The 20,899-nt window shown below is 45.5% G+C and overlaps 1 protein-coding gene across 6 annotated transcripts in view; it reads right to left on the minus strand.

Moving 5' to 3' along the window:
- Positions 1–7,462: 7,462 nt before the first annotated feature.
- The window catches only part of LOC129865889 (TBC1 domain family member 14-like), a 62,982-nt gene continuing 49,545 nt past the window's right edge, over positions 7,463–20,899 (minus strand). For all 6 annotated transcript variants that reach the window (XM_055938967.1, XM_055938966.1, XM_055938968.1 and 3 more), the window contains 4 exons: positions 18,022–18,150; positions 13,798–13,907; positions 12,786–13,044; positions 7,463–10,931 (listed from right to left, as the gene is read on the minus strand). In XM_055938967.1, coding sequence (XP_055794942.1) covers positions 10,875–10,931; positions 12,786–13,044; positions 13,798–13,907; positions 18,022–18,150 — 555 coding nt within the window. In that variant the 3' untranslated portion in view covers positions 7,463–10,874. The remainder of the gene's footprint in view (positions 10,932–12,785; positions 13,045–13,797; positions 13,908–18,021; positions 18,151–20,899) is intronic.

The following is a 20,899-nucleotide window of genomic DNA, read 5'->3' on the forward strand; positions in this document are numbered from 1 at the left end:
ACAACACTACATAAAGAGAGACACCACAACACTACATAAAGAGAGACACCACAACACTACATAGAGAGAGACACCACAACACTACATAGAGACACCACAACACTACATAGAGACACCACAACACTACATAAAGAGAGACACCACAACACTACATAAAGAGAGACACCACAACACTACATAAAGAGAGACACCACAACACTACATAAAGAGAGACCTAAGACAACATAGCATGGTAGCAACACAAGATGGTAGCAACACCACATGACAACAACACGGTAGCAACACAAGATGGGAGCAACACCACATGACAACAACACGGTAGCAACACAAGATGGTAGCAGCACCACATGACAACAACATGACAGCAACACAACATGGTAGCAGCACAAAACAGGGTACAAACATTATTGGGAACAGACAACAGCACAAAGACAAGAAGATCGAGACAACAATACGTCACGCAAAGCAGCCACTCCTTAAATGGCCAAAACTTAAACTTCCTATAGGCTATTGACATGGTTGGTTATCTTTTATAAGGAATGATCTGGATAGAAAAGGCCTAACTCCGGTAACTATGGTAACTGAACATTTATAGAAAAAATAGGAAAATACTGACTCAGATTTTGTTTTCCTGTGAAAGGAAGAAAAATAAGTTAAGTGATCTAATGATTGACTTTATTTGTTTTTAGATCGAGTTGATCAATCTCAAATCTAAAAACCAAAAAAGCTCAATGTGCCATGTACTGTAGGTCTGCAGAGGTGGGAAAAGTACCCAGTTGTCATACCTGAGTAAAAGTAAAGATACCTTAATAGAAAATTACTCAAGTAAAAGTGAAAGTCACCCAGTAAAATATGACTAAAAGTTTTTAAATATGCTTAAATTTCAAAAGAAAATGTAATTGCTAAAATGTACTTCAGTATCAAAAGTAAAAGTATAAATCATTTTCTTGTTTTTTTTTATTTACAGATTCCTAGTGGCACACTCCAAACCTCAGACATAATTTACAAACAAAGGATGTGTGTTTAGTGAGTCCACCAGATCAGAGGTAGTAGGGATGACCAGGTATGTTCTCTGTTTAGTGAGTCCTCCAGATCAGTGGCAGTAGGGATGACCAGGGATGTTCTCTGTTTAGTGAGTCCTCCAGATCAGAGACAGTAGGGATGACCAGGTATGTTCTCTGTTTAGTGAGTCCACCAGATCAGAGGCAGTAGGGATGACCAGGTATGTTCTCTGTTTAGTGAGTCCTCCAGATCAGTGGCAGTAGGGATGACCAGGGATGTTCTCTGTTTAGTGAGTCCACCAGATCAGAGGCAGTAGGGATGACCAGGTATGTTCTCTGTTTAGTGAGTCCACCAGATCAGAGGCAGTAAGGATGACCAGGTATGTTCTCTTTTTAGTGAGTCCACCAGATCAGAGGTAGTAGGGATGACCAGGGATGTTCTCTGTTTAGTGGGTCCACCAGATCAGAGGCAGTAGGGATGACCAGGGATGTTCTCTGTTTTGTGAGTCCTCCAGATCAGAGGCAGTAGGGATGACCAGGGATGTTCTCTGTTTAGTGAGTCCACCAGATCAGAGGCAGTAGGGATGACCAGGGATGTTCTCTGTTTAGTGAGTCCACCAGATCAGAGGCAGTAGGGATGACCAGGGATGTTCTCTGTTTAGTGAGTCCACCAGATCAGAGGCAGTAGGGATGACCAGGGATGTTCTCTGTTTAGTGAGTCCACCAGATCAGAGGCAGTAGGGATGACCAGGGATGTTCTCTGTTTAGTGAGTCCACCAGATCAGAGGCAGTAGGGATGACCAGGGATGTTCTCTGTTTAGTGAGTCCACCAGATCAGAGACAGTAGGGACGACCAGGTATGTTCTCTGTTTAGTGAGTCCTCCAGATCAGAGGCAGTAGAGATGACCAGGGATGTTCTCTGTTTAGTGAGTCCACCAGATCAGAGGCAGAAGGGATGACCAGGGATGTTCTCTGTTTAGTGAGTCCACCAGATCAGAGGCAGTAGGGACGACCAGGGATGTTCTCTGTTTAGTGAGTCCTCCAGATCAGAGACAGTAGGGATGACCAGGGATGTTCTCTGTTTAGTGAGTCCTCCAGATCAGAGACAGTAGGGATGACCAGGGATGTTCTCTTGATAAGTGCGTGAATGGACCATTTTCCTGTCCTGCTAAGCATTCAAAATGTAACAAGTACTTTTGGGTCACTGAAAATGTATGGAGTAAAAAGTAAAAACATTTCTTTAGGAATGTAGCGAAGAAAAAGTTGACAAAAATATAAATAGTAAAGTAAAATACACATTCCCCGGAAAATGACTGTAGGTCTGGTACTGTGCTTTATATGGAGCTCACAGGGGAATGACTCACATGGTAGAAGGAGAGGACATACTGGTCCTGCTTGGGGACTGCAGAGTATCGGTCCACATTCTCTGTTTGTGTCTAAATACTTATCCTTGGTGTGTATTGCAAAGGGTCTGATGACATCCTGTTTGTGTGTACACACTTATCCTTGGTGTGTATTACAAAGGGCCTGATGACATCCTGTTTGTGTGTTCACAGTTATCCTTGGTGTGTATTGCAAAGGGCCTGATGACATCCTGTTTGTGTGTACACACTTATCCTTGGTGTGTATTGCAAAGGGTCTGATGACATCCTGTTTGTGTGTACACACTTATCCTTGGTGTGTATTACAAAGGGTCTGATGACATCCTGTTTGTGTGTACACACTTATCCTTGGTGTGTATTACAAAGGGTCTGATGACATCCTGTTTGTGTGTACACACTTATCCTTGGTGTGTATTGCAAAGGGTCTGATGACATCCTGTTTGTGTGTACACACTTATCCTTGGTGTGTATTGCAAAGGGTCTGATGACATCCTGTTTGTGTGTACACACTTATCCTTGGTGTGTATTGCAAAGGGTCTGATGACATCCTGTTTGTGTGTACACACTTATCCTTGGTGTGTATTACAAAGGGTCTGATGACATCCTGTTTGTGTGTACACACTTATCCTTGGTGTGTATTGCAAAGGGTCTGATGACATCCTGTTTGTGTGTACACACTTATCCTTGGTGTGTATTGCAAAGGGTCTGATGACATCCTGTTTGTGTGTACACACTTATCCTTGGTGTGTATTACAAAGGGTCTGATGACATCCTGTTTGTGTGTACACAGTTATCCTTGGTGTGTATTGCAAAGGGTCTGATGACATCCTGTTTGTGTGTACACAGTTATCCTTGGTGTGTATTGCAAAGGGCCTGATGACATCCTGTTTGTGTGTACACACTTATCCTTGGTGTGTATTACAAAGGGCCTGATGACATCCTGTTTGTGTGTACACAGTTATCCTTGGTGTGTATTGCAAAGGGTCTGATGACATCCTGTTTGTGTGTACACACTTATCCTTGGTGTGTATTGCAAAGGGCCTGATGACATCCTGTTTGTGTGTACACACTTATCCTTGGTGTGTATTACAAAGGGCCTGATGACATCCTTCTTATACACACTGCTGTAGTCACACTCCTCACACTTAATGATCGAAGGTCCAGCTAAAAATCCTATTGTGTGTTTATTGTTTTTATATGTGTAGTATGACCTAACTAAACACGGCAGAATTTCATAGACACATCAGATGACATACTATGGTGGATATAAACAAGAAAAAGATAACTAATATAACTGTGTCCGTCAAATTGAACATAGCAGTCTGTATAAAAAACAAGCCTGTAAAAGTGTAATATTTTATTGTTCCAGACAAAAGACAGCCAGTACATGCAGTATTGTTCATACATGATAAATGTTGGTGAGAGAAGGAAATGACAGCTTCTAAAAAAGGGAAGAAGTATAGATAAGAGATCAGGAAGGTGTCCGCGCTACAGCAAACACACAAAGGGAAGAAGTATAGATAAGACTTCAGGAAGGTGTCCGCGCTACAGCAAACACACAAAGGGAAGAAGTATAGATAAGACTTCAGGAAGGTGTCCGCGCTACAGCAAACACACAAAGGGAAGAAGTATAGATAAGACTTCAGGAAGGTGTCCGCGCTACAGCAAACACACAAAGGGAAGAAGTATAGATAAGACTTCAGGAAGGTGTCCGCGCTACAGCAAACACACAAAGGGAAGAAGTATAGATAAGACTTCAGGAAGGTGTCCGCGCTACAGCAAACACACAAAGGGAAGAAGTATAGATAAGAGGTCAGGGAGGTGTCCGCGCAACAGCAAACACACAAAGGGAAGAAGTATAGATAAGAGATCAAGGAAGGTGTCCGCGCTACAGCAAACACACAAAGGGAAGAAGTATAGATAAGACTTCAGGAAGGTGTCCGCGCTACAGCAAACACACAAAGGGAAGAAGTATAGATAAGAGATCGGGAAGGTGTCCGCGCTACAGCAAACACACAAAGGGAAGAAGTATAGATAAGAGATCAGGAAGGTGTCCGCGCTACAGCAAACACACAAAGGGAAGAAGTATAGATAAGAGATCAGGGAGGTGTCCGCGCTACAGCAAACACACAAAGGGAAGAAGTATAGATAAGAGATCAGGGAGGTGTCCGCGCTACAGCAAACACACAAAGGGAAGAAGTATAGATAAGAGATCAGGGAGGTGTCCGCGCTACAGCAAACACACAAAGGGAAGAAGTATAGATAAGAGATCAGGGAGGTGTCCGCGCTACAGCAAACACACAAAGGGAAGAAGTATAGATAAGACTTCAGGAAGGTGTCCGCGCTACAGCAAACACACAAAGGGAAGAAGTATAGATAAGAGATCAGGGAGGTGTCCGCGCTACAGCAAACACACAAAGGGAAGAAGGGATGCTTGACAATGACGAAATTCAAACAAAAAGTCTTACCAAGAAAAACTTCCAAAAGGACTCATTTGAGGCAGAAAACATTTGGAGAACTCAACAAAAAAAGGCAGAGATTCATGTATTATTTGCTCACTTTAATCTGTTGTTCAGGATGAGTACAGGTGACTGACGTTTCGATGTCAATCTGACGTCTTCCTCAGAGTGACCTGACCATTGCACTTAACTGCTAGTCACCTACCGAGACACAATGTAAAAATTAAAATAACATGAATCAAGGTTTGGGTTTTTCTAATGTAGTTGCCTTGATTTTTGGGGTCTCAGTGACACACTTTTCACAGACACTCAAATACCCCCAAGGTAGATCATTGATTGTTATATATGACCTATTGGTCAACAACAAGAAACCAGATTTGTATTCTTATTATTATTATTATTGAGTGCTACTATTTGCCATTTACCTTGATTTTGACCTTATTTTTACATTGATGTGTCTCAGTAGGCTATAAATAGGAGATACGTGAAATTGTCAGGTCACTCTGAGGAAAACATCCGCTTGACATTGAAACGTCAGTCAACTGTACTCATCCAAATAAGAAATTCCTCTCTGCCTTTTTTGTGGAGTGCTCCAACTGCTTTCTGACTCAAATTAGTCCTTTTGGAAGATTCCCTTGGTAAACCCTTTTGTGGAGTGATAAAATGCATTTTATGTTCATAACATGATCATTACATCTGATACACGTGTTACACATATAATAAATGATCATGATTGCTAGCATATCAATTGACACTTTGTCACTACATGTAAAACTGATTAAAAGGAAGCAGGAGCAGGAATTGACATGTTTCGACTTCAGCCTTCTTCCTGGGAAGTGGTTACTTCAATTGACTCTCATCAATGTACTTCATGATCTTCTCAATCGAAGGATCATCTGGATTGGCACAGAAGCGGTTGCTCCTTTTTGTGACCAAGCTGGAAGAGAGGAGACAATATCCGAGTAAACATCCCTGTGTGTAGTGCGTGCGTGTGTGTAGTGTGTGTGAGTGTATGTGTGCTTAATAATATACTTACATGACTCCCCTCTTAGAGCAGTCAGATCTGGTCATTTCATATTCCCTGATGATTTGTCTGGGGATTTTTCTTGTGTTAAACGTGAAACAGCATTCTTCAGGAACATTTGCATCTGTATAAAGAGACAATATGTAATTGTTCTATAACTTTTATGACATACTATAGACCACAGGAGGTTGGTGGCACATTAATTGGGGAGGACAGACTCGTAATGGCTGGAGCGGAATCAGTGGAATGGTATCGAATACAGTATATCGAACACATGGTTTCCAGGTGTTTGATACCATTCCATCTTCTCCGTTCCAGTCTTTGTTTTGAGCCGTCCTTCCCTCAGCAGCCTCCTGTGCTATAGACGGGTTAGCTGACAACGTCACGAAAACGATGCCCGCACTTCAGAGGGACCAAAGGCTGTGTGTTAGGATTCTGATGATCAGATGGCAACAATGACAACATGTGGGGATTAGTAAATGGCTTGTTTCAGTTAACCTTAATATATTGTTCTTGATTTATGTCACGTCTTTGCTAATATGGCAAAAATCGTCTAGCTAGCTAGCTGACCAAAAAGTGTAACTATGTATTTTTTAAAATAAAGCGCAAATTTGTTTCTAATAAATATTGGAGACGAAATATGGGTTACATGTTGTCAACAACCTGAGCCAACCCCAGCTGTTTAAACCCATTGTTGTGCACATGTCGGTTCTGTTGCTAAACAACCAACCCATCTAAAAGTCAGAACTTAAACATAGAATCTTTCATTTGAGTTCATAATGCAACAATTCAGAATAGGAGTGCTGATCTAGGAGCAGTTTGGCCTTTTAGATCACTATGAATAAGATTGCATAAACAAGGGGGTAACTGATCCTAGATCAGCACAATTAATAAGTACAGCCCCATATCTCTTCCATACATCCTTAACCCTAATTACTAATGTAAGTCACTCTGGATAACAGCGTCTGCCAAATGACTCAAATGTAACACTCAATATTAAGACAATTTTCTGAAGAGAAGGATTGATAGTAGTTAAGAATCGATTCCAAAGCAGGGATAACTTACGGTTGGCCAATGCGGCAGACCACAGGGATGCTCCAAGGACACACAGAAGAAGGATCAGAGCAGACCGCATGATTGGTTGATGATGAGCAGAGGATGACCAACAGTGTTAACACCTCAGCAACTGTAAAGGTTTCTAAACTCAGGACAGAGTGTTTTGTCCTTTATGATCTGAAGAGGGGAGGGAGGTGTGTGGTTTTGGTGGGGAGGAAGGGGGGAGGGCAGACTGTGTAGGTGACAAAAGTTTCCACATCATCTCAAAAGTAGAGAAGAAGAATTTAAAAAAAACAGCAATAGCGGTGTGTTCACAGGAAATGCACGCGGGGTTAGTCCACCACAGAGGATGGCGTGCACAGGTCTTTGTAGCACGCATTGCCTAAAAACTAAGTATCAGTGTGAAACAAAGTCTGACGTTATTGACCCCCTACTCCCTCTTCTTGGGCTATAAAGCGGTTTCCTGGAAATTATTTGTTCAGCAACTATGGAAAAACAATTGTGACGTTGACCAGATAAAAGAGGCATTCACACTGTTCATTAAGTTGTATATGTACACATCTTTATTTAATAAAACAGTAGCTATACACTGAGTATACTAAACATTAAGAACACCTGCTCCTTCCATGAGACTGACCAGGTGAAAGCTATTATCCATTATTGATGTCACTTGTTAAATCCACTTCAATCAGTGTAGATGAAGGATTTTTAGGCCTTGAGACATGGATTGTGTAAGTATGCCATTCAGAGGGTGAATGGGCAAGACAAAATATTTAAGTGCCCTTGAAGGGGTATGGCAGTAGGTGCCAGGCGCACCACTTTGTGGCAAGAACTGCAACACTGCTGGGTTTATCACCCTCAACAGTTTCCCGTGTGTATCAAGAATGTTCCACCACCCAAAGGACATCCAGACAACTTGAAAAAACTGTGGGAAGCACTGTAGTCAATATGGGCCTGCATCACGCTTTCGACACCCCGTCGAAGTGAGGCTGTTCTGAGGTCAAAAGGGGTGCAATTCATTATTAGGAAGGTGCTCCTAACGTTTGGTATACTCAGTGTACACTTCAAGTGAGATCCATTTCCAGTTTTGACTCTGCTGCCCTCCCACCCATGTGCCACTCCAGTTCTCTACAACCAAAAAGGGTTACTTGGTAATGTCACATATAGAGACAATCAAACTGACAAAAACAAAACAAAGCGTAAAGGAAAATCAGATAACGTGGAAAGATTACATATCATATGGCCTTCATTATTACATTTAATGGTGAGGTCTTTGATTTCTTTATTTAATGGATCTACAACAGGAGACCAATGACATACAGCAATTTATACTTCCCAGGGCGCACTTCTGTGATTAAGGGGTGAGTCTACTTCCTGTAGTTCTGACTGATTGATTATTGTGGCTGGGTCAGGCCAACTCGGACACACGTCTCAACCCTATAACATTCACAGTCAATAACAGGGGATGTCTTTTTGTCCTTTAGAAATGTCACTTCAAAACACATACAACACACACACGGGTCCTCAATCAGATGTGAGGGACACCAATATAGTAAGAGAATGTACTCAAGACAAAACAAAAACCTAAAAACCGGTGTGAAACTGCAGATGGTGAGAAACAAAAGGAACATGATTGTGCAGAATGCTTTATTGCAGTACTGTGGTATTCACCACATAGGCAGAGCAGGGGGTGCATCTTGTCTTCATAACGTGATCAGAATGTCTACGTGCACAGGGGAGGTGAGGACATGAAACGACGAGGGGTATTGTCTGACATCCTGTTGCTACGGCTGGCTGAATAATTCTCAGTATGCACTTCGATGTGTGCCAAACAGCCAAAGGGGTCACTAAATGCTTGGGGGCGCTGGAGTTTGGAGGGTTTAGTACGGTACCTACTTTTGAAACGAGCCTCACATTCAGAATCATCTACTGAGGAGTTCTCTTTTTGGCAGGTGATGGTGGCCGGCAGACATGAAAGAAGTAGTAGAATCTGTGAACTGAACACCAAACCAAAGCCTCTTTCTGAACGACACCCTCCCATTGATCTCACATCTAAACCAAGGCTGGTGTGTTCAGAAACATGAAAACCCAAGCTAACATGACTCAGGTCCTTTATCTACATTAATAAAAGCTTTATGGGAAAAATAGAGTTTAACACCTCCGAGCTAAACTCTGCTCATCACCATGAAGTAAGACAGCTTCTGATTGGGTTATAGCACTTACTGAGTGACAGGGATACCAGCAATGCCTCATTATTGATAGAAGGGACAATAAAATCAACAATCTGGTTTCCTTTCTGGAGTCTCCTAAGCAGCTTCTCAATCAAACCGGTTCAAATGGTTTGGGGGGGGGGGGGTGACTGAAGTGGATTATATCAAATGGGACGATACCAGTGAGGTTCGTTGTATTAGCCTAACTTTTTTTCTTCATTATAACATAACAACAATAAGAGAGATTGTCTCCATACTAAGAGATGACACTTAAATTAGAGAAACAAAGACAACAGAAATTCATTACCATGAAAAATGAAAAGTGCAGAAAACAGGAAAAAGAGGCAGGTGATTTACTGTAGTATATTGATTCTCCTAATCTACCGTAGCTGTTCCACTTTAAACCACCTTAGGGGATGTATAAGACATTAAATATCACTTCATTCCTTTTTTCACGCAGCTCATTTCCTCTTTGAAGAGGGTTAGTAAAACATGTGTTTAAAAAGTGAACCTTTAATGGCACAACAATTACATCTGTTGTATTTCAGTTGAATCTTCATGAGAATACAAATTCATTGACTACGCCCTCCTTTCAAGTCAATGAACCATTCTCCCCAAATCAACAAATGCCCACGTGTTCTCCTTGGGAGCCTTTCCTTCATTGAATGGTACAGAAACAAATAAACAAATGGAACCAACTAGGATTCGGCAAAAAAATTAAAAACACATCGAAACCACATCAGTCCATACAAAACAAAAAAGGCTAATGATAAAAATCGCAGCTGACTTGCAGGAATGACCAATGACAACGGAGGCTTGGAGTAGAGGTAGAGAGAGAGGTAGAAAGAGAGAAAGATAGATAGAAAGATAGAAAGAGAGAGAGAGAGAGAGAGATAGAAAGAGAGAGAGAGAGAGAGATAGAAAGAGAGAGAGAGAGAGAGATAGAAAGAGAGAGAGAGAGAGAGAGAGATAGAAAGAGAGAGAGAGATAGAAAGAGAGAGAGAGATAAAAAGAGAGAGAGAGAGATAGAAGAGAGAGAGGTAGAAGAGAGAGAGAGAGGTAGAAGAGAGAGAGAGAGGTAGAAGAGAGAGAGAGAGAGGTAGGAGAGAGAGAGAGAGGTAGGAGAGAGAGAGAGAGGTAGAAGAGAGAGAGAGAGGTAGAAGAGAGAGAGAGAGGTAGGAGAGAGAGAGGTAGAAGAGAGAGAGAGAGGTAGAAGAGAGAGAGAGAGACAGAGAGGTAGAAGAGAGAGAGAGAGAGAGAGAGAGAGAGATAGAAGAGAGAGAGAGAGAGATAGAGATAGAAGAGAGAGAGGGGTAGAAGAGAGAGAGAGAAAATAGTGGGAAAGTTATAAAGAGGAGTGAGAAGGAGAGGAAGTCCAGTTGGGTAACTAGTATCCCTGCTATAGACATGTGGCAGAATACAGTACATTCGAGCGCATCTTTCTGCCTGGTTTAATTCTGGGACAGGGGGCACAGAATGTATAATAAGGCCGTGTCACCCCTCACCCCAGTCTGTTCCAGACCTCCAGGGTCTCTGCTCCATGACTCACATCTAGGGGGACCACAGTGGCTGGTTGTCCCAGCCCAGAGTGCTCTGAGCCTGGGGTAGCTCCGTCCCAGGGAGGGCAGCTCCCTCACACAGCCTGGCCTGGGCTAGGGTCCAGTGTTTCACGGGGTCAGGTAGAGTACTGGGTTAGAGAATGAGCTATTGTCTGTTGTTTTGCTCCTGGATGAGCGTTGTACTCAGCGCTTTAGGACTGGACTGATCCACTCCTGCTCCTTCTGTAAGGCCTGAAGAACCTGAGGAGAAACAAGGGACCATGGTATGAAACACAGCATGATCATCATTGGAGTTATATACAGTGGGGCAAAAAAGTATTTAGTCAGCCACCAATTGTGCAAGTTCTCCCACTTAAAAAGATGAGAGAGGCCTGTAATTTTCGTCATAAGTACACTTCAACTATGACAGACAAAATGAGAAGAAAAAATTCCAGAAAATCACATTGTAGGATTTTTAATGATTTTATTTGCAAATTATGGTGGAAAATAAGTATTTGGTCACCTACAAACAAGCAAGATTTCTGGCTCTCACAGACCTGTAACTTCTTCTTTAAGAGGCTCCTCTGTCCTCCACTCGTTACCTGTATTAATGGCACCTGTTTGAACTTGTTATCAGTATAAAAGACACCTGTCCACAACCTCAAATAGTCACACTCCAAACTCCACTATGGCCAAGACCAAAGAGCTGTCAAAGGACACCAGAAACAAAATTGTAGACCTGCACCAGGCTGGGAAGACTGAATCTGCAATAGGTAAGCAGCGTGGTTTGAAGAAATCAACTGTGGGAGCAATTATTAGGAAATGGAAGACATACAAGACCAATGATAATCTCCCTCGATCTGGGGCTCCACGCAAGATCTCCCCCCGTGGGGTCAAAATGATCACAAGAATGGTGAGCAAAAATCCCAGAACCACACGGGGGGACCTAGTGAATGACCTGCAGAGAGCTGGGACCAAAGTAACAAAGCCTACCATCAGTAACACACTACGCCGCCAGGGACTCAAATCCTGCAGTGCAAGACGTGTCCCCCTGCTTAAGCCAGTACATGTCCAGGCCCCGTCTGAAGTTTGCTAGAGAGCATTTGGATGATCCAGAAGAAGATTGGGAGAATGTCATGTGGTCAGATGAAACCAAAATATAACTTTTTGGTAAAAACTCAACTCATAGTGTTTGGAGGACAAAGAATGCTGAGTTGCATCCAAAGAACACCATACCTACTGTGAAGCATGGGGGTGGAAACATCATGCTTTGGGGCTGTTTTTCTGAAAAAGGACCAGGACGACTGATCCGTGTAAAGGACAGAATGAATGGGGCCATGTATCGTGAGATTTTGAGTGAAAACCTCCTTCCATCAGCAAGGGCATTGAAGATGAAACGTGGCTGGGTCTTTCAGCATGACGATGATCCCAAACACACCGCCCGGGCAACGAAGGAGTGGCTTCGTAAGAAGCATTTCAAGGTCCTGGAGTGGCCTAGCCAGTCTCCAGATCTCAACCACATAGAAAATCTTTGGAGGGAGTTGAAAGTCTGTGTTGCCCAACAACAGCCCCAAAACATCACTGCTCTAGAGGAGATCTGCATGGAGGAATGGGCCAAAATACCAGCAACAGCGTGTGAAAACCTTGTGAAGACTTACAGAAAACATTTGACCTCTGTCATTGCCAACAAAGGGTATATAAAAAAGTATTGAGATAAACTTTTGTTATTGACCAAATACTTATTTTCCACCATAATTTGCAAATAAATTCATTAAAAATCCTACAATGTGATTTTCTGGATTTTTTTTCCTCATTTTGTCTGTCATAGTTGAAGTGTACCTATGATGAAAATTACAGGCCTCTCTCATCTTTTTAAGTGGGAGAACTTGCACAATTGATGGCTGACTAAATACTTTTTTGCCCCACTGTAGTTATACTGTACACAAAGGACCAGGCCAAGATTCTAGTAGTTCCATCACTTGAGCCTTGTAACTTAAGTTGAAAAACCACGATGCCAACTCTGAGTCCCTCTAACTGAAGAAATGTATGTTTTCCAAAAGGTCATTTCAGTTGACTTCGGGGCGGGGACCGGTTACATCCAGTCTGTCATCTCACCTGTGCCCATTTCCTGTTCTTGCTGGTCATGTGGACAGCGTGGATGTGCGAGAACAACTGATCGGGGGGGATGTGGTCGGGTAAGCGGGTGAGGAACTGGGCGTTGTGGATGAAGTCCATGCGGGTCAACACGTCCTCGTACAGGCGCAGGATTCCCAGGGCCACCCGGAACAGGAACTCATCTCCGTCACGACAGAACACATCCCACACCCGACACGCCAGGTCCAACGGCAGTGACTTACTGTACAGGGTGAAGATCCTACAGGGAATGAGCGAGAGAGAGAGAGAGAGAGAGAGAGAGAGAGAGAGAGAGAGAGAGAGAGGAGACACAAAAAAATATCTTCATTTGGATACAACTTTCCATACTGAAACATTGAGGTACAAAGGAGCCAAATGTTTGAGAGATTACAGACGCCTGGTGTTATTTTCACACATTCATGGACGTGCGTAGTCAATGGAGACAAACACACCAAGCATACACAGATAAGCCCACAGTTATATGCAAAACACTTAACAATGAGCCTGGTCTGAGAAACAGACTAAGGACAAAGACATATGAACAGAAAATGTCCGTAAATCAGCACATTTCCAAAGTAACTGCAACTGTCTTCTCCTGGGAGACTTTAGTATGGGTCACTAGATTATGATATTTCTGATGTGCAGGGCTGCTATCTTGACTTCCATCTCCCCTCATCTCTCTCTCAGTGTATAAATAACCGACGTGTGAAAACAGGGCGCTCTTCACTGCGCTGTGGTGAGAGTAAGGGGTCGATGTGACCATCTATACAACCCACTTCTACATCCTGTCTTCTCAGTAACACGGCAACAATCTAAAGAGCACAAATACGACAGAAAAAAAAACACCTACAACATGTCAATATTGTAATCATATTGTTTTTCACATTCGGAATTGGTACCAGATCTTTGATTTCATTCAGTCTATACCCATTAGTTACCTGAGAAAAACAATTGAGAGAGGGAGTGAAAGAGGGAGAAAGAGAGGGAGTCTCACCAGTCGATTAAATAAATATCGGGGGTCAAGTTATTGTCCTTGAAATGTGCAAACAGCTTAGGTAGGTTTTCATCAAAGAACACTTCAAAAGCAGCAAAGTAGGTCAACATCTGAGGAGAGAGAGAAGAAACAACGGAGTCAGATATATAGACCACACTGCCCTGACACCACTATCAGCCAGATATATAGACCACACTGCCCTGACACCACTATCAGCCAGATATATAGACCACACTGCCCTGACACCACTATCAGTCAGATATATAGACCACACTGCCCTGACACTACTATCAGCCAGATATATAGACCACACTGCCCTGACACCACTATCAGTCAGATATATAGACCACACTGCCCTGACACCACTATCAGCCAGATATATAGACCACACTGCCCTGACACCACTGTAGGTCAGATATATAGACCACACTGCCCTGACACCACTATCAGCCAGATATATAGACCACATCACCCTGACACCACTATAAGCCAGATATATAGACCACACTGCCCTGACACCACTATCAGCCAGATATATAGACTACACTGCCCTGACACCACTATCAGTCAGATATATAGACCACACTGCCCTGACACCACCATCAGTCAGATATATAGACCACACTGCCCTGACACCACCATCAGTCAGATATATAGACCACACTGCCCTGACACCACTATCAGTCAGATATATAGACCACACTGCCCTGACACCACTATGATACTATCAGCCAGATATATAGACCACACTGCCCTGACACCACTATCAGCCAGATATATAGACCACACTGCCCTGACACCACTATCAGTCAGATATATAGACCACACTGCCTGACACCACTATCAGCCAGATATATAGACCACACTGCCCTTACACCACTATCAGCCAGATATATAGACCACACTGCCCTGACACCACTATCAGCCAGATATATAGACCACACTGCCCTGACACCACTATCAGCCAGATATATAGACCACACTCCCCTGACACCACTATCAGCCAGATATATAGACCACACTGCCCTGACACCACTATCAGCCAGATATATAGACCACACTGCCCTGACACCACTATGATACTATCAGCCAGATATATAGACCACACTGCCCTGACACCACTATCAGCCAGATATATAGACCACACTGACCTGACACCACTATCAGCCAGATATATAGACCACACTGCCCTGACACCACTATCAGTCAGATATATAGACCACACTGCCCTGACACCACTATCAGTCAGATATATAGACCACACTGCCCTGACACCACTATCAGTCAGATATATAGACCACACTGCCCTGACACCACTATCAGCCAGATATATAGACCACACTGCCCTGACACCACTATCAGTCAGATATATAGACCACACTGCCCTGACACCACTATCAGTCAGATATATAGACCACACTGCCCTGACACCACTATGATACTATCAGCCAGATATATAGACCACACTGCCCTGACACCACTATCAGCCAGATATATAGACCACACTGACCTGACACCACTATCAGCCAGATATATAGACCACACTGCCCTGACACCACTATCAGCCAGATATATAGACCACACTGCCCTGACACCACTATCAGCCAGATATAGACCACACTGCCCTGACACCACTATCAGTCAGATATATAGACCACACTGCCCTGACACCACTATCAGCCAGATATATAGACCACACTGCCCTTACACCACTATCAGCCAGATATATAGACCACACTGCCCTGACACCACTATCAGCCAGATATATAGACCACACTGCCCTGACACCACTATCAGCCAGATATATAGACCACACTGCCCTGACACCACTATCAGCCAGATATATAGACCACACTGCCCTGACACCACTATCAGCCAGATATATAGACCACACTGCCCTGACACCACTATGATACTATCAGCCAGATATATAGACCACACTGCCCTGACACCACTATGATACTATCAGCCAGATATATAGACCACACTGCCCTGACACCACTATGATACTATCAGCCAGATATATAGACCACACTGCCCTGACACCACTATGATACTATCAGCCAGATATATAGACCACACTGCCCTGACACCACTATCAGCCAGATATATAGACCACACTGCCCTGACACCACTATCAGTCAGATATATAGACCACACTGCCCTGACACCACTATCAGTCAGATATATAGACCACACTGCCCTGACACCACTATCAGTCAGATATATAGACCACACTGCCCTGACACCACTATCAGCCAGATATATAGACCACACTGCCCTGACACCACTATCAGTCAGATATATAGACCACACTGCCCTGACACCACTATCAGTCAGATATATAGACCACACTGCCCTGACACCACTATCAGCCAGATATATAGACCACACTGCCCTGACACCACTATCAGTCAGATATATAGACCACACTGCCCTGACACCACTATCAGTCAGATATATAGACCACACTGCCCTGACACCACTATCAGTCAGATATATAGACCACACTGCCCTGACACCACTATCAGCCAGATATATAGACCACACTGCCCTGACACCACTATCAGTCAGATATATAGACCACACTGCCCTGACACCACTATCAGTCAGATATATAGACAACACTGCCCTGACACCACTATCAGTCAGATATATAGACCACACTGCCCTGACACCACTATCAGCCAGATATATAGACCACACTGCCCTGACACCACTATCAGCCAGATATATAGACCACACTGCCCTGACACCACTATCAGCCAGATATATAGACCACACTGCCCTGACACCACTATCAGCCAGATATATAGACCACACTGCCCTGACACCACTATCAGCCAGATATATAGACCACACTGCCCTGACACCACTATCAGCCAGATATATAGACCACACTGCCCTGACACCACTATCAGCCAGATATATAGACCACACTGCCCTGACACCACTATCAGCCAGATATATAGACCACACTGCCCTGACACCACTATCAGCCAGATATATAGACCACACTGCCCTGACACCACTATCAGCCAGATATATAGACCACACTGCCCTGACACCACTATCAGCCAGATATATAGACCACACTGCCCTGACACCACTATCAGCCAGATATATAGACCACACTGCCCTGACACCACTATGATACTATCAGCCAGATATATAGACCACACTGCCCTGACACCACTATCAGCCAGATATATAGACCACACTGCCCTGACACCACTATCAGCCAGATATATAGACCACACTGCCCTGACACCACTATGATACTATCAGCCAGATATATAGACCACACTGCCCTGACACCACTATCAGCCAGATATATAGACCACACTGCCCTGACACCACTATCAGTCAGATATATAGACCACACTGCCCTGACACCACTATCAGCCAGATATATAGACCACACTGCCCTGACACCACTATCAGCCAGATATATAGACCACACTGCCCTGACACCACTATCAGCCAGATATATAGACCACACTGCCCTGACACCACTATCAGTCAGATATATAGACCACACTGCCCTGACACCACTATCAGCCAGATATATAGACCACACTGCCCTGACACCACTATCAGCCAGATATATAGACCACACTGCCCTGACACCACTATCAGCCAGATATATAGACCACACTGCCCTGACACCACTATCAGCCAGATATATAGACCACACTGCCCTGACACCACTATCAGTCAGATATATAGACCACACTGCCCTGACACCACTATCAGCCAGATATATAGACCACACTGCCCTGACACCACTATCAGCCAGATATATAGACCACACTGCCCTGACACCACTATCAGCCAGATATATAGACCACACTGCCCTGACACCACTATCAGTCAGATATATAGACCACACTGCCCTGACACCACTATCAGCCAGATATATAGACCACACTGCCCTGACACCACTATCAGTCAGATATATAGACCACACTGCCCTGACACCACTATCAGCCAGATATATAGACCACACTGCCCTGACACCACTATGATACTATCAGCCAGATGTTGTAGCAACATGGTAACACATGGTTACAGTTGTGAACAGGGTTCTAAGTGCTATGAGTGCAGTGGTGTATTGTTCAAATCCCTGCTAACACGGTGTGCAGGCTTTTAATCCAACCCAGCACAAACACAAAAAAACTGTCTGTGTCTGTGCGTGTGTGTGTCTGTCTGCACTGTACTCACAAGGCTGTGGTCCACTCTGAAGAAGGCCATCTGACAGGGCTTGTTCAGGAGGTTGGCGAAAGCTATGAAGGCGTCTGCCGTGTCCAGGTTGAGGATCAGCACCGCCGCGATGAACGACATACCCTGAACCTGAACACACCGGGAATGATGTTACCTATGAAAGTAGTGATGTTACCTGCTACCCTAGCCACGTTGACCCCTGCTACGGTACCCTAGCCGCGTTGACCCCTGCTACGGTACCCTAGCCGCGTTGACCCCTGCTACGGTACCCTAGCCGCGTTGACCCCTGCTACGGTACCCTAGCCGCGTTGACCCCTGCTACGGTACCCTAGACGCGTTGACCCCTGCTACGGTACCCTAGCCGCGTTGACCCCTGCTACGGTACCCTAGCCGCGTTGACCCCTGCTACGGTACCCCAGCCGCGTTGACCCCTGCTACGGTACCCCAGCCGCGTTGACCCCTGCTACGGTACCCCAGCCGCGTTGACCCCTGCTACGGTACCCCAGCCGCGTTGACCCCTGCTACGGTACCCCAGCCGCGTTGACCCCTGCTACGGTACCCTAGCCGCGTTGACCCCTGCTACGGTACCCTAGCCGCGTTGACCCCTGCTACGGTACCCTAGACGCGTTGACCCCTGCTACGGTACCCTAGACGCGTTGACCCCTGCTACGGTACCCTAGCCGCGTTGACCCCTGCTACGGTACCCTAGCCGCGTTGACCCCTGCTACGGTACCCTAGCCGCGTTGACCCCTGCTACGGTACCCTAGACGCGTTGACCCCTGCTACGGTACCCTAGACGCGTTGACCCCTGCTACGGTACCCTAGACGCGTTGACCCCTGCTACGGTACCCTAGACGCGTTGACCCCTGCTACGGTACCCCAGCCGCGTTGACCCCTGCTACGGTACCCTAGCCGCGTTGACCCCTGCTACGGTACCCCAGCCGCGTTGACCCCTGCTACGGTACCCCAGCCGCGTTGACCCCTGCTACGGTACCCTAGCCGCGTTGACCCCTGCTACGGTACCCTAGCCGCGTTGACCCCTGCTACGGTACCCTAGACGCGTTGACCCCTGCTACGGTACCCTAGACACGTTGACCCATGCTACGGTACCCTAGACACGTTGACCCCTGCTACGGTACCCTAGACACGTTGACCCCTGCTACGGTACCCTAGACACGTTGACCCCTGCTACGGTACCCTAGACACGTTGACCCCTGCTACGGTACCCTAGACACGTTGACCCCTGCTACGGTACCCTAGACACGTTGACCCCTGCTACGGTACCCTAGACATGTTGACCCCTGCTACGGTACCCTAGACGCGTTGACCCCTGCTACGGTACCCTAGACGCGTTGACCCCTGCTACGGTACCCTAGCCGCGTTGACCCCTGCTACGGTACCCTAGACACGTTGACCCCTGCTACGGTACCCTAGACACGTTGACCCCTGCTACGGTACCCTAGACACGTTGACCCCTGCTACGGTACCCTAGACACGTTGACCCCTGCTACGGTACCCTAGACACGTTGACCCCTGCTACGGTACCCTAGACACGTTGACCCCTGCTACGGTACCCTAGACACGTTGACCCCTGCTACGGTAACCTAGCCACGTTGACCCCTGCTACGGTACCCTAGACGCGTTGACCCCTGCTACGGTACCCTAGACGCGTTGACCCCTGCTACGGTACCCTAGCCGCGTTGACCCCTGCTACGGTACCCTAGCCGCGTTGACCCCTGCTACGGTACCCTAGACATGTTGACCCCTGCTACGGTACCCTAGCCACGTTGACCCCTGCTACGGTACCCTAGCCGCGTTGACCCCTGCTACGGTACCCTAGACACGTTGACCCCTGCTACGGTACCCTAGACGTGTTGACCCCTGCTACGGTACCCTAGCCGCGTTGACCCCTGCTACGGTACCCTAGACATGTTGACCCCTGCTACGGTACCCTAGACACGTTGACCCCTGCTACGGTACCCCAGCCGCGTTGACCCCTGCTACAGTACCCTAGACACGTTGACCCCTGCTACGGTACCCTAGCCGCGTTGACCCCTGCTACGGTACCCTAGACATGTTGATCATCTGCATGTCAGTACTGTGAACACAGAGGGAGGAGAGTGAGGTTTATTATTAGTAGCGGGGTGGTGTTGGGGGCATTTACTGGTTACGGCTGGTGTTACCGGCTGATGTTACCGGCTGATGTTACCGGCTGGTGCTACAAGGACTAGTACTAATGCGAAGGGGAAAAAACGTTTCTAGAATAACACTTAAAGGTAGACTCCGCGAGATGACGTAGATGCAAAGTAAACGGCAGTATTGGGTCAATTTCCACAACTACTAAAGCGCTTTGAAGCACGAGGCTAAACTTCTCAGCTGTTTTGGTCGGATAGCTACCACGTTGTAGCAGGGTGACGCACACCTGTGCACACGTTAGAATACTCTGTGTGACTGTTAGAGAGCAAAGTCATGCATCGCCCTCATCCCAATATCTTTGGTGCTTCCTGCCGAAACATCATTTCACAGAGTCTACCTTTAACTTAAATTCTCCATCTTTCAGTATATTCTTTGGAGACAGTCATATTGACATAAGGCTAGTCCAGGAAGTGGAGACATTTCTCTATAAACACACGGTGAGCTGTTTCTCAGCATGGCTGTGGTGAGGTGGAGGTGTAAAAGCCACAGTGTATCTCCAGCAGAGCACACTGACACCGCATACTGGAAACTCATTGCATCAGACTCAGAGACAATAATCAAACCAGCCAAAGTGGATCTCAGTAACACAGTAGTTCTACTGTGTTCAAGGTTCAGAGAGAATGAGGACTTATTGATGACGGATGGAATCAGAAGAGAAAACCGGTTACGTCAGTGCTGCATT

This window comes from Salvelinus fontinalis, chromosome 11, assembly GCF_029448725.1.
Source record: "Salvelinus fontinalis isolate EN_2023a chromosome 11, ASM2944872v1, whole genome shotgun sequence".
NCBI lineage: Eukaryota > Metazoa > Chordata > Actinopteri > Salmoniformes > Salmonidae > Salvelinus > Salvelinus fontinalis.